This window comes from Anas platyrhynchos, chromosome 19 (genome assembly GCF_047663525.1).
Source record: "Anas platyrhynchos isolate ZD024472 breed Pekin duck chromosome 19, IASCAAS_PekinDuck_T2T, whole genome shotgun sequence".
NCBI classification, from domain to species: Eukaryota; Metazoa; Chordata; class Aves; order Anseriformes; family Anatidae; genus Anas; species Anas platyrhynchos.
This window is the reverse complement of record NC_092605.1, coordinates 6512808-6526522: the sequence shown is the minus strand read 5'-3', so window position 1 is coordinate 6526522 and position 13715 is coordinate 6512808. Positions and strand designations below refer to the sequence as shown.

At 40.9% G+C, this 13715-nt stretch overlaps 2 protein-coding genes and 1 long non-coding RNA gene across 9 annotated transcripts in view; 2 read left to right on the top strand and 1 right to left on the bottom strand.

Annotated features, from left to right (window-relative positions):
- Positions 1–3189, top strand: part of ERN1 (endoplasmic reticulum to nucleus signaling 1) — a 38493-nt gene extending 35304 nt beyond the window's left edge. For all 5 annotated transcript variants that reach the window (XM_072025564.1, XM_072025563.1, XM_072025561.1 and 2 more), the window contains 4 exons: positions 132–259; positions 678–801; positions 1034–1101; positions 1401–3189. In XM_072025564.1, the coding sequence (XP_071881665.1) occupies positions 132–259; positions 678–801; positions 1034–1101; positions 1401–1607 (527 nt within the window). In that variant the 3' untranslated portion in view covers positions 1608–3189. The remainder of the gene's footprint in view (positions 1–131; positions 260–677; positions 802–1033; positions 1102–1400) is intronic.
- An 859-nt stretch (positions 3190–4048) lies between these two features.
- On the top strand, positions 4049–11924 carry LOC101800860 (sterile alpha motif domain-containing protein 9-like). 3 transcript variants are annotated; one of them, XM_005012284.6, is made up of 4 exons: positions 4049–4263; positions 5168–5328; positions 6206–6251; positions 6826–11924. In XM_005012284.6, the coding sequence occupies exons 3-4, from the start codon at positions 6248–6250 to the stop codon at positions 11493–11495; spliced, it is 4674 nt and encodes a 1557-aa protein (XP_005012341.3). In that variant the 5' UTR covers positions 4049–4263; positions 5168–5328; positions 6206–6247; the 3' UTR covers positions 11496–11924. The 3 variants fall into 3 exon arrangements, with proteins under 3 accessions (XP_005012341.3, XP_005012342.3, XP_027327433.3); XM_005012285.6 differs by lacking the exon at positions 5168–5328; XM_027471632.3 differs by lacking the exons at positions 5168–5328; positions 6206–6251.
- LOC139999053 (uncharacterized) lies at positions 4061–6831 on the bottom strand. The gene is made up of 2 exons (XR_011804064.1): positions 5945–6831; positions 4061–5431 (listed from the first exon to the last, which is right to left on the bottom strand). It is a non-coding gene; the product is annotated as an uncharacterized lncRNA (long non-coding RNA).
- Positions 11925–13715: the final 1791 nt, after the last annotated feature.

Sequence of the window (13715 nt, the reverse complement as noted above, 5' to 3'; positions counted from 1 at the left end):
CCAGATTATCTACAAGGGCAGTACTTTAGCTCGTGTTCAGGATTGTATAGGAGGAAGTAGCAAACAATGATCTTCTAACAACACAGAACATTAGCATTCCCTACATTGAATTATCACTCTTTTCCTTGCAGAAGACATAGTTGCTCGTGATTTAATAGAACAAATGATAAACATGGACCCTCAGAAACGTCCATCTGCCAGCTGTGTGCTAAAACACCCCTTCTTTTGGAGTTTGGAAAAACAGCTCCATTTTTTTCAGGTTTGTCTTGACCATTTTTATTCTTCTAGTTTTAAGGAGGCCTGTAGTCATTCTTAAGATCCTGAATTCAGTTTCTCTTTACTTTGCACGTTTGAGATGGTACAGTGCAGAACACCTTCCCTGTTTTTAAGAACAGGGAAGGAATGACTGCTGTGGTAAATATGTGCAGTGGGTGTCCAGGGGGTGGTTAGCAGCTGAGGACTTGAGGTTCCTTTCAGTCTTTTTCTATTCTATGATTTAAAAAAAAAAAAAAAAGCTTTGGTAGATAGTGATACACATCATCCGAGAAGGTTTTATATCCCAATCCCAAGCATAATGCATTGTATTGTAATTTGTCACGAAGTGAGGTAGAAGGAAAGCTCTGCTACTGGGACAGGTTGCAAAATACAACTAAAAGTAACGTGAATGTCTCTTCTAGGATGTTAGTGACCGGATAGAGAAAGAATCGTTAGATGGTCTAATAGTCAAGCAATTAGAAAGAGGAGGAAGAGAGGTGGTGAAAATGGACTGGAGAGAGCACATCACTGTTCCTCTTCAGACAGGTAAGAGAGAGTTTGTCATAATGGAAAGGAGTTGCATGCTGTTGTTCCAGGTTGCAGGGACAGCAGAATAAGGATGGTGTCTCAGTTTTGTCATCAAAGTAATAAAATTAGGCTGTATGTTTACATATTGAACAAGTCTGTAGCCATACATGACTGCAGGCACCTCATTTTTGAGACCAGCAGCTACAACAGTGTTGAAAAACAAAAAGAGATCTTGTATTTTATGTTGCAGATCTTCGAAAATTCAGATCGTATAAAGGAGGCTCAGTACGGGATCTTCTGAGGGCAATGAGAAACAAGGTAAACGCTTTGTCTGTGCATATACGTACTCAGGATACACACCCTGCAACCTCCAGCCACTGCAATTTTTTTTTCTTCTTCACACGGTAGCTCTCCCTCCATTTGTTCATTGTTATCAGTCTGCATGTTACCTTGTTTTAGGTGTATATATATGTATGGTTTTTTTACTATATTAGTCTACTGTAAAAAAAAGTTACTTCGTTCATGAAAATGCACTTTGTACAGACAGACCTATTTAAAAAATGGTTTTTGAACATGCTCTCTGGATGAGCTTTTCCCTCTTCTTTCTGTCTTCACAGAAGCACCATTACAGAGAACTGCCTCCTGAGGTGCAGGACACCCTGGGCTCCATCCCAGATGATTTTGTATGTTACTTCACAGCTCGCTTCCCTCACCTCCTCCTACATACCTACAAAGCTATGCATATCTGCTGCCAAGAAAGACTGTTTCAGCATTACTATAATCAGGACTCTGCACAGAAGAGCCTTGCAGGAGACACTGTTTGAGAGGAGAGAGATGGAGCTTTCTTAATCTGGGACCAACATTCCAAGCACAAGGCTGTGAAACAGGCCTACCTTTAGCAGGGAAAAGGGAATTCAAAGAGCTGAATTCTTTCTCTTTGAGGAAACCAAGCATCCAAAAAGTGCCTTGTACTCTGCCTGCACTGGATCAGGAGATAGTAAGATGCTCCAAAAGCAATGAACCCTGGTGATGGAATTACCCAAGAAGGGTCTTCAGGCAGTGAAAAAGGAGCGCAAAAGATGGGTATAACCATCATCCACTATCCCTATACCGTACTTGATTTTATAACTTCTGTTTTACTGCAAAGAATCAAAACACAGTGATTGATATCATAATTATTAGGGGCTGGGATCTGCAAAAGGAGCCTTTTAGTTGTAGCAAATCATCAGAACCTACCATTGCACTACTGCCACATTCTGCATTGGGCATGCCACAGTGATTGTAAAGGGAATAATTTTTAATTATCCAAAACCTATAAAAAGACTACCATTTAATTCCTAACTACCCTGGAAAATTAGTCCCTCCTACATGAGCAGATACAGTGAAGGTCTGAAACCAATATTGACTTGAAAAAAGTTGAAGGTTTACCTACTTTGAAAATAAACCTCATTTAATTATCAACCAGTATTCACAGGAGCTTGAACAGTACTTGACTTAAAAAAAAAATCACAGTATCAGAAAAGAGCTAAACAAGTAACTTAGCTGGGGAGAGGCTAATGATTTATCTACTGCAAGTGTTCCTTTCTTACAGAGAAAGGTTGCAAGGTGCAGAGCCAGAGGTAAGATGAATCCTGAGGGAAAAAAAAAACTGAATCAGAAGCAATGGAAGATGTACAGAACAGTGAACATTCTATAGTGTTTTAATTGGAGGATGAAAGCTGTAGAAGAACCTCATTTTCTATTTGTACAGATGGATAATTATGTCCACAGGAGACCATTTTTAAAAAAGATGCAGTATTTCTTTTCATTGGCCCAAAAGCTGTGACAAAGCATTAAGTACGTGCAAAGGATGAAATGGTGAACTCTGATGATAGAAGTGAGGGTGTTCTTTTACAATGTATTTATTTAACATATTTATATTTATTTAATTTTTACTACAAAGTAGTATCAAATCAAGGTGGTACAAGTATAAAGCATGCCAAATCTTTCTTAATCATTTGTGTTTCTATTTAATCATATTACAACAACTGGAAAAGTGATACTGCATCTTTCACTGGAATTTGTTAAAGGGGAAACTACAAAGTGGACAAGCTCATTTGTCTGACTGTGCCATTGTTTTGTTAACTAATAAGTTATGGACCGTTATATGTATGATTGGGTACATATAGCTAATTTTCTGGAGCAACTTCACTGGAAGGTTTTTCCTAGTTTTACAAAGTATAAAAGCAATTTATGTAAGACACCAACTGTGCAAGTTACATGTTTCTAAAGCTTGAAAAAAAGGGTAGTTTTTACCTAAGAAGATTCAAAGACTATTTCATATTTTTGTATTTCTCATGTAAAGTTCTTTTATAATTCTACTAAATAAAGACTTGTACTCAGATTAAAAAACAAACAAACCAACAACTAGAATTTCTTTTCATGACTGCACGTGCCTGGGGAAATCAGCAGGCCTACTGATCTGTGTGGAGTAACCCAGGTTTCAGAACAGGGGCTGGAGAAGGGGGGGTGGGCAAGGCCACACGAACCCCAGGCCTGCAGCAGCCACACCCCGCCTGCAACAGACAGGGCACGCACTGCTCAGGACCTGCTCCAAGCACTCGCTTCCTGTTGTTCAAGGCTAAAATTCTGATGGCAGAAGTTATGGGGGGAGGGAGGCTGGGGAGCAAGCAGTGAGCCTCCCTTAAGGCCCAGGACCCTCACTTAGTTGCCCTAACAGTCCCCAGGCAAAAGGCACCTACCTGGTGGTGGCTAAGACAGGTGAACACGTAAGCTCAAACAGCTGGAGTGACTGCAAAAAAAATTACTGCTGTACAGTACTGAGGTTCTTGTAACTAAAAATAAAATTTATGTGAAACTAAGCTGAAAGAAAACCATGTGATTTACAGGAAAAAGCTACGTACAAAATCTGTCTGCTGGAGTGTGACTCAGCCCAGCAGCTCTGCCCCAGAGTTAGAGGGATGAGCGAATGGTGGCTACTTTGGTGAAGGGGGGGGGGGGAAGGGGGCATAAACAAACATGATATAGACAGGTGGGAAGGGGACATCTACATAATTAAACTATATACCACTCACCATACCCCACCCAAGCACTTTGATTACCCTGCTTTGGCATGATGCTGCCCATCACTTGGGTGCGCACCTCACCAGATAATGCTTGCAGGAGGCAGAGCTGCTGAAGCTACAGGCAGGGCTGTGCTGCTACAGTACTGCCAGGAAGGGGTGGAGCATTAAAGTGTTTTTTTTTTTTTTTTTTTTTTTTTTTTTGCATAAACTACTTCCTTTTTTTTTTGACAGAGAGAGTTAAGATACCTCTAGAAGAAACCCACAAGAACAGTGTGGAAGACAAGGCTCAGCAAGCAGGGCTTAGCACTGCAGCTGTTGCACCTTCCTCCCCCCCCTCCCCATAGACACACTTTCCCTGCGGACAGGATTTGGAAACAGCACTGCAAGCAGCCTGGTTCCCACATTGCTCTGCAAGGTAAGCCTCTGCAATCTGCAAGCCATCCCGCAGCTCTCTGGGTTGGTCCTGCATGCTCAAGCAAATAGGGCTGGGGGAAAGCTGTAGGTAAGTGGGAAACCTGGAAACCTATTCTCAGCCTGACTTTACTTTACTGGTAGCAGAGCTTGAAAAGTGTGGCTCCCCCTGCACTGCCCTCTGTCCCGCTCTGCTGCCAAAAGGTGTGTGGAGCTGTCTTGCTGAGCAGCTCTTGAATTTTGGGGCCAGGGGCAGGAGGGGCTGGGACAGGACATCCCCCACACACCCCATTCCACAGGTACAATGCACACAGGTGGCACGGTGGTGGGCCCTGCAGCAGCAACTTGCCTCCCCCAGGTGCTCTTTATCACTGGGGGGAGCATGAGCCCACTGGCCAGGGCAGTGCCTCCCCTCCCCCACACCCCAAGTTTCTATTCCCCGTTAAGTTTCGTTTTCACCAAAGCCACGCCTGGTGGCCTGATGCTGGCTCTGTCCCACTAGGGTGTGACAGAATGAAGTGTGCAGGGCGGGGGATGGCACACCACAAGCCACATCCCTGTATAAACGCAGCCCTGGGAGGCGGAGCAGAGGCAAAAGGCACTGATAGACTAGGCTAGTATTTATGTGACAGATAAGGCCTCTCACTGGCCTCTGAACTCTGTAATAAGCAGCCTGTGTACACCGATTTTGGAAGGATCCACTTCCGCACATGGCACAAGAATTAACAACAGTGCCAGAACAGTTGGTCCCCTCAGTGACACCGGGTACTTTGCTTGCTCAAACCAGATCTATTTGGGCATGCTGGCTCTTTAATCAGCCCACAAACTTTCCACAGCACTAACCAGGCACTTAAATTTAAAACAGGCACTTGCTCCAAAGTTCTTACAGCATTCCCCCATTCACCTAGGCCCAGCTGTCTCACTGAACAACCACTGTTGAACTCACCTCTTGCCAAGTCCTGGTCCTGGGGACTCCAGTCACCTTCCAAGTTGCAGGCTTCTGACTTTCAGATCTTTCTGAGAGCTTCAACAAAGCCCTACTGAGCTGCTTTTTATGCTGGCTGCACTGGTGAGTCTGCTCCTTGGAAACCTGAATTCTGAGGAAGCTGCAGGTGATGCTGTTGTAATGCCATCAGCTGCAGGCATGGGGCTTACCAGGCTACAGGCACCTGCTGAACCAGTAGAGTTGAGCTTGCAACTACAGTAAGAGCAATGACTCCCCCCTGAATCCCCAACCCCTTTGCTGTGACTCCCGTTAAGTGGCCCCTAGCTCAGGGATGGTTACTGTTAGCTTACAGTGAATCTAAGGTAAATTTCTGTTATGTTGAGCATGCTTATTTAACATGTTTCTTCCTACAGAAGATATATATATAGATATATTTGCTGGAGCCCATCTCTATACCACAGTAAATGCAGTCTGAGCAAAGCAGAGCATGTCAAGTATCAGGCCAGGACACCCCCTCTAACCCAAACCAAAGAATCTTCTGCTCGGTGGGACAGCAAGTTATGCGGCTTCAGTGAGCACAGCAGATATAGAAAAATAGAGGGGGAAAAACAAGCACACAAAAAAGAAAAAAGGAGCACAAGAGAGGGAATAAGAAGGGGAGATTTAAAAAATAAAATAATTTTTTTTTTTAAAAAAAGAGATACAATGCAACCTGAGGGAAACAGGAGTGTAAGGCCACCTTTTTTCTGTATCTAGCAGAAGTAGCTGTTAGCTGTGCCCATCTATCAGCAGATGCCTCTTCACACGTGTCAGAGAACAGGTGGCTTCATACAGCACAGGTGCACAGAAGCACTGTAGCTGGCAAGAACAGGCTTTTAGAGGTACAGAAACTACCCTGTACCACAAGAAAAGTGGGGAGGGGAGGGGAAAAGAAATAAGTCAACTGTAAGTAACAGGAATGTTAACTGTTACTATTTAACAATTGTTTTTTCACCTCTAGGGTTTTATTCATTAACCGAAGGATTTCTCCCCTGCAAAGACAATGGGTATGTGCTGCTTTCAGAAAATTTGCACTTTGAATATAGTGATTTGCTTTTTAATAAGTGCATTTTAAAGGTTCATCTCTACTGGGGAACTAATCAATATTTTAGTACCATTACAATCCATAATAACTTATCTTCATAGATCAGTAAATAAACAAATTCAAGTGGGCAAATAATCTACCTAAACCTCTTCAAGCTTAGGGAATTCAGCCCATCAGTTCCAATAACCTTATCACATAAGCAATCAGTTACAATAATCTTATCACTTGGGGGGCTGGACCCAATGATCTTTCGAGGTCCCTTCCAACCCCTACAGTTCTGCGATAATCCTCTTATAAAAGGGGAGTAATGGAAACAACCCCAGATGTTTTGAAGTAGTTTCCAAACCTCGTGGTTTCTCACTTCACTGATTATTAGTCTTGTACCATTGCTTAGGACTGCTCTTGATTAAAGGTAAGGACACTTTTAGACAGAACTGACATATTTGAGAAGACAGTCTCTCATTGTAGCTGGTAGAAAGAAAGCAATTTAGCATTCAACACAGCTATTATTAGTAACACAGAATTTTGGTTCCTAGATTACAACACGTTACCTGTGGATAAGTGGGATGAGAACCATGTCCAATGCTGGCTACAATCTACTGGAATCAAGGAAGAGTATACAAGAAAACTACATGAAGAAGAAGTGACAGGTCCAGTGCTTATGAAACTGAATGAACCTTTCCTCAAAAAAATAGGTATGAAGGAAGGCCAAATCCACATTTTACTCCTCAAAAGAGATGAGCTTCAGCAGCAACAGGAAAATACAAAACAAGAAAAGCATTTCAGTAGCAAAATGCCTGCCAGAATTGATACACAAAGAGATTCAGTAAGACCCAAAGATGTCGGTCCTCAAAAAAGTTTAGGCAAAGACAGCTGTGGCCCACCACATGAAACAAGTGGAGAAAACACAGCTTCTGCAAGAAGCAAGAAGCAAGGGAGAAATAAATCCCAACCTCAAAATACTGATGAAGTTTTAGACATCAGCAAATACCGACCGTTTAGAAGTGAAGACACTGATTTCAAGTACGTGAAAGGCCAAGTTCTTTCTCCAGAAACAGGTGTCAATGGTTTAATCATACCGTGTCACGAATATAAGTCTTTTGCCATTGCTGCAGAATTGAACAGACAGCAGTTGCAGTCAAAGTTTGCCTATGAAGTGATACGATTTGCTTCAGCCTGCATGAACATTCGAACAAACGGCACCATACATTTTGGTATCATGGACAGTGTTGAAGATAAGGGCTATAAACACGGGCAGATCATTGGCATAAAGGTCAAAGATAGGGAACACTATGTTGATGCATTAGATTACATAGAAAAGTGTTTTCCTGAAACTAAGCAAGAAACTGCAAGGAAATGTATCCACCCACCTGTTTTTATTGAAGTGATTTCAAAAGACTCTCAGGAACAAAGATTTGTGGTGGAGGTTGATATTGAACCAACATCCAGCTTAGTGAAGAATCAAACTTTTGATGTTTATTTGCCTAAATACAATGAAAGCAGCCAGAAGGTGACCCTGACAAAAGAACGGTCTCTCTATCAGAGACTAGGAGCAAAATCTGAACTTGTAAAGCAAGATGACCTAATTGCTTTTATTGAGGGCTCAAAAGACAGGGATGCTCAAAGAGAAAAGGCTGAGCTTCTCAGTACAGAAGTACATACAGAAGTATCTCAAAACTTGGGAAGGAAGTTATCTATTCTACTAAATGATGGCAAGAACTACATGGATGATTCCCTACGGTACATCCTTGTCACAAACAGATGTACAGAGGATGACCTGAACTCTATCAACTTCTTAATGCATTTGAACGTTTTCTGTGTCTTTGACTTTGATGAACATTCTGTGTCAGGACTGTATGGAAAGTACAAAGAACACCATGCAACAAGGTCTTATTTTTTACAGGATTTTTCCAATGAAAGCAAGACTGGCAATCCTCCATCTCAGAAACATTTGTGTCTGTTTGATCAGACTAGTTGGATATTCTGCAATGGGCGCAGCGACTACCGTGGGGATGAAGGAAAACCATGTGATGAAAACACATGGATTAGAACCAAAAAGAAATACCTTAAGAAAGCAATCACTCGGATCTGTGATGAAATCCTGCCAAAGCGGTCTTTCATTGTGCTTTTCCTATTGCTATCACCAGTTAAGAAACCAATTGTGGATACTTTTCAGGAATTCTATACAGAGATGAATGGCATGGAGTACATCATTTGCATTGCAGAGTCCAGAGAAAATTATGTGAAGTGGGCTAATCTAGCTCAGACATCGTGCAGCATTGAGACCCTAGAACAACGCAGCATTGTGGGAATGAAACTAAGTCATGTAGATGCCACAATTCAAAAAATGCTGCCTTCTACAGCACACCCCAGACATCTGCCAGTTTCCACACGAGCACTATGCATGCTTCCTTCGCTAGAAGAAGAGAAAATGTTTTCTCTAGAAATCCTTTGTGTCGATCAGTGTGATGATACTAAATTAGATCTTTTGTCTGAAAAAGAAATACAAGAAATAGAACAAAACTTCTACAAAGGGAGAAAAATCACCTGGAAAAATTTCTGGCTTGCTGATAAAGGACACTGTGGGGAAATCATCGAACGTGAAGCATGCAAGGACGCTAGCAAACTCCTAGATGACATTTTACAAGGAACTGGACTCAACTATTCTGTGGCAAAACTAAAGATATTCCACCATCCTGGAAGTGGTGGAAGCACAATAGCACGGCAAGTTCTATGGAAAAGAAGAAAGGACTTAAGATGTGCTGTTATCAAATCCTCATATTCACCTGCAACTGTTTGTGAGCATGCACTTGCATTTAGAGATTACGAAGAGAAAGAAATCAATCATTGTCTTCCTGTGCTCCTCTTAATTGAAGATTATGATGAAGACTATTTAGAAGAAATAAGAAATGACTTAATGGATGCTGTAGCAACTAGAAAAATTAATTCCCCCAGACCTTACTTCATTCTCATGTCCTGTAGACGATCCAATGACCCTGAACGGCTTTGTAAGGCTTCTCCTCTGGACACAGTAGCCGTTACTCACAAGCTGACAGACTCAGAGAAAACTCTGTTCAAAACTAAACTTGAAAAACTGAAGCAGAAATATGTCGAGCCAAAATTCATACTTACATTTGTCTTGATGTGTGAGGAGTTCAATGAAACATATGTGAGAGATTTTGTAGGCCACATACTGCAAGACATAGACCATTCTTCCCGTGATACACGTTTGATGCACTATGTGGCTTTGCTTAATTTTTATGTACCTAATTCATACGTTTCACTATCACACTGTGAAGCTTTTCTGGGACTGGGTGCCTATACAGAAACAAAGTCAAGAGCATATGATTTTAAAAGTAACTTAAGCGAACAAGCAAGAATGATTTTCATTGAACTAAGGGAAAGTACCACCTATATTTCATCTGTTCGGATAATACACTGTCTGGTTGCAAAAGAAATTTTGTATCAGCTTTCAAGGAACCAACCTCAAAGTCAAATTGCCATGTCTCTTCTTCAGGAAAGGATGCTTTTTGAAAATAGATTTGGACGAGAGGAATTCATAAAATTCATCAGAGATCTGTTTATTCGCCGTGATAAGAGAAGCAGGGGCGATAATACAGACAGCCTCTTCTCCCCATTCATTGAACACGTCTGTAAAGCTGAAGACTGTGAAAAAGCTATAGCTGTTTTAAAAGCTGCGTACGAACTCCTTGGAAAAGATGCCTTTTTTGCCCAGCAGCTTGCCAGACTGCATTACAATAATGAAAAATTTGAAGATGCAAAATATTGGGTAGGTGTTGCAAAACTTCATTTGCCAAATGACTCTTACATTCTGGATACAGAAGGTCAAGTCTACAGGAAATGGTTTAGTTTCACTGTGGATAAAGTGACAGACATTCCTGACATTGACAAGATAGAGATTGCTCTTAAAGCTATGAAATGCTTCAGGGCTGCGCAACAGGCTGCAAAAGCAGAAACAGATAATATGAACAACGCTGGCTATTTTGGAGAAGTAGAAGTAGGATGTCGTCTCCTTAAATTTTTGTCCACACTTGATGTATTTCGCGCAAGTCCAGAGGGGGAGCACTCTGAGCTTGTGAAATACCTGATCACAGATTACATTCCTAAAGACATTGAAAAAACATGGGGAAAGCTTCACTCACGCTTAAGAGGCTTACGCCAGAACCTGTACAATGCTCTGGAATGGATTTCAGAAGACCTAAGTTATTTCCAAACAGATAAAAACCATGAGAAGGAAGACGACGATGGAAAAGCTGAAAAGGAAGAACAAGTTTATAATCCCCGGAAATGGCTGAAAAGACAGTCTGAGGTATATGCGAAATTCTTCATCTCAGCATCACTTACTGGGGACAACAGTGGTCCTAAGAGCCAGCTGATGAAAGGCATGACTATTTATAAGAGAGGTGGAGGCAGCGTCACAAATATCCTGTCATTCTTGACAGATAAGAAAGAGAATAGGTCAGCTGAAAAGCTAGAAGAGATCCTTAGTTTCTATCCAGAAAATGCACTAAGGGACAGGCTGGAGGACACCGATCTGATCAATTACATTTTGAGCCACATTGTATTAGCATGTTTATCACCAGGATCAGCCAAACTTCTTCCAATGCAAACTCTCCGTGAACTCAGCACAAGATTCTGTAAAGGAAAAAGAATGTTGCCAGCAAGTGCCTATTTTTTGCTGACCTTACTATTTTGGCCAGATGAGGCATTAGACAAAGAGCCCAATTCAGCCAAAGACGAAATTTTAAGTTCAGCACTTCAAACCCTAAAACGTTTATATGACATCAAGATGAAAGATGTTCCTCCCAGAAAGAAAAGAATCTACACCCACTTTTTCCTAGGAAAGGGCTATGGCTTAAGCAAGATTGTGCAAAAAAATAAAATTGATAAATTAATTAGTGGGTCCTTAGATGAGAAGAGAATGAAGTGGCTACATGGAACTGTATGGAATAATACCATGATAGGTCACATTCTCAGAAGAGTTTCAGGTTGGACCAAGGATAGAAATTTATTCATACGTGGCCATATCAAGGAATTTCCAGTCTTGGCACTCCATCGTGATTCAGTGCCCAATGGAAATGAGAATGTGACATTTTATTTAGGATTTTCATTTAATGGTCTTGTTGCTTTCAATATTGAGGTTGAAAATAACATTTCAACTGGCACCAGAGTACACAGCATTTAGTACATTAACAGTACCTACTGCACTGTTAGACAGCGCAGCACTGGAAAAGGCCTGTTGTCACGTTAAAGAAAAAGACTGCATTGGCTGGACACCAGGTAGTAAGATAACCACAAACTACTCCTATGCTATGAATAAGGATCTAAAAAATTTGAAACCTACTAGTAAAAATATATCTTCAAACAGAAGTCTTTTATGATTCTGGAGTCACCAAACAAAATTTATATCTAAAGCAGCAATAATTCCTATATTTACTTGGGGAAAGGTGAGAGAAAGAAGGCCCACTATTACTCCTCCCCACCCCAGCTTTTGGAGAACTGAGTTCCAAAATAAACAGGCATACCAGGGATCCCTGCTTTCTTTCATCAAAGACTAGGACATTCAGCTAATTTCTGGGTGATCATTATCAGTAAAAGAATGTGTCTACTGTTAGTTGTATGGTGTTTTTTCTTCTCCCTGAACTGTAAACAAAACGTTTAAGTGAACTTACAACATATACACTACACTGGCTCTAACACACTTCACTCACTACCACATACCATGTATTAAATACACCTATGCATCATCAACTGCAAGCCAACATCTATTATGGAAGCAGAGAGGAATAATTAGCAATTTTAAAAAATTGACTTTGCAAACATCAGAAGTGATAAACAGGTCTCAGTTTTTACATCACTTTACATTGCTTCTCTATGTAAACATTGCAAACCATACTGCATGCATCTATAGCTGCGGGAGGGAAGCAGACAAAGGCGGTTACAGAGTCGTGACATAAAATATTACTTGTAGGAGCTGCTATGATTTCACAGTCCAAACAATTCCTGCACTTGGGAAAGTGTTTTTGCAGCATTATCCAAGATAACCACATGCTATATATACAACAGACAAACTTACACGTTATATCTATTCTTGAAAAAGTTGTCTAGCCTTATTTACTAATTTTAAAAAAAAAGGAGTTTGTTGTCAGTACTGCTTCTGCAACTATGAAGTCTTTAAAAATAAAGGAGCCAATTATTCTTTGAATTTAGTGTTGTTCGATAGTGACAGAGTTGCTAAAATTTTCTAGAAGACCTATAATATAGCTTAAGTTTTAACATGGTAAATAACCTTTAAAAATAATCACAATTAATACATGAGCTGAATTACCCTACCTGAAGGTATAGTTCTAACAGCAGTAAGGTCTGATTTGTTTTTCCAACTTCACTCGTGATCTGGGCACAGCCAAAACTGTAAAAGGAATTGCAAGGTACTACGAATTCAGATCAACTTAAATCTCAAAACAGGATGAAACCAAGGAAAATCCTATCTAGTTCAAGCCTTCACTTTCCGGTACCCAGGAAGAAGCAAAGCTTGTGAGTACTGGTTAGGCAACAGTTGTCTCCGTACCTTGCTTTCAACCTGGGAGAGAGACACAGCAGCAAAGCTGTCTGGTTCACAGGTTGCACTTCCTGGTTGTGCAATCCAGGCTGGCAGATTTTGGTAAAACACATCAATGGCAACTTAACCTGAGATGTGCTAGAAAGGCATGCCGGAAGGACAAACCATGACAACATCTTAACTGCTAGCAGCCAGAGAGCTGGGGTGCTGGAGAAAGCACCTTCTGCCCAGCCCTGACGCAGCAACAATGGAAAGAGATCTGAAAAGTTAATTGAGCAAAGGCAGTTTTCTCAAGTCTGCATAGGCAATAAGAGTGGCTTCAACATGGCATAGCCCAAAGCAGAAATAGGAAGATCTTACTGAAAAGCATGCAAGCTAAAAGCAAGAATTTACTTCTTAATCATTCATATAGCCTGCTCACATGCTGTGACAAGAGCAAAGATTTTGTTTTAAAACAAACTGCTATCACAACAAAAAACTTAAAACACAAGACTTGGCCAAGAGGCTTTGTCTTGTAACTTGTTTTCTTAAATCCAGCCTGCCAGGCACCTGAGATTGTAGACAGCAATCCTTTGACTGGTAGCCCATACATTTTTATACAGAAAAAGGACAGTAGATTAGCACCAAAAGACAGTTAAAGAGTAAAAATTTGAGATTCACTTGCTTGTCTCCAGGTGTAAAATCAACTCGAGATAAGGCTCATATGAATGAGTTCCTGCATAGTTTATAGACAGAGAGCTAGTACAAAGTCATACAAACCAAAACATGGGTAAAGGTGAATTTTATAAGCACTTTGAAACAGCTAACATTTGTTGCTATGATTTAAATAGGTCCTCGAGAGGAGAA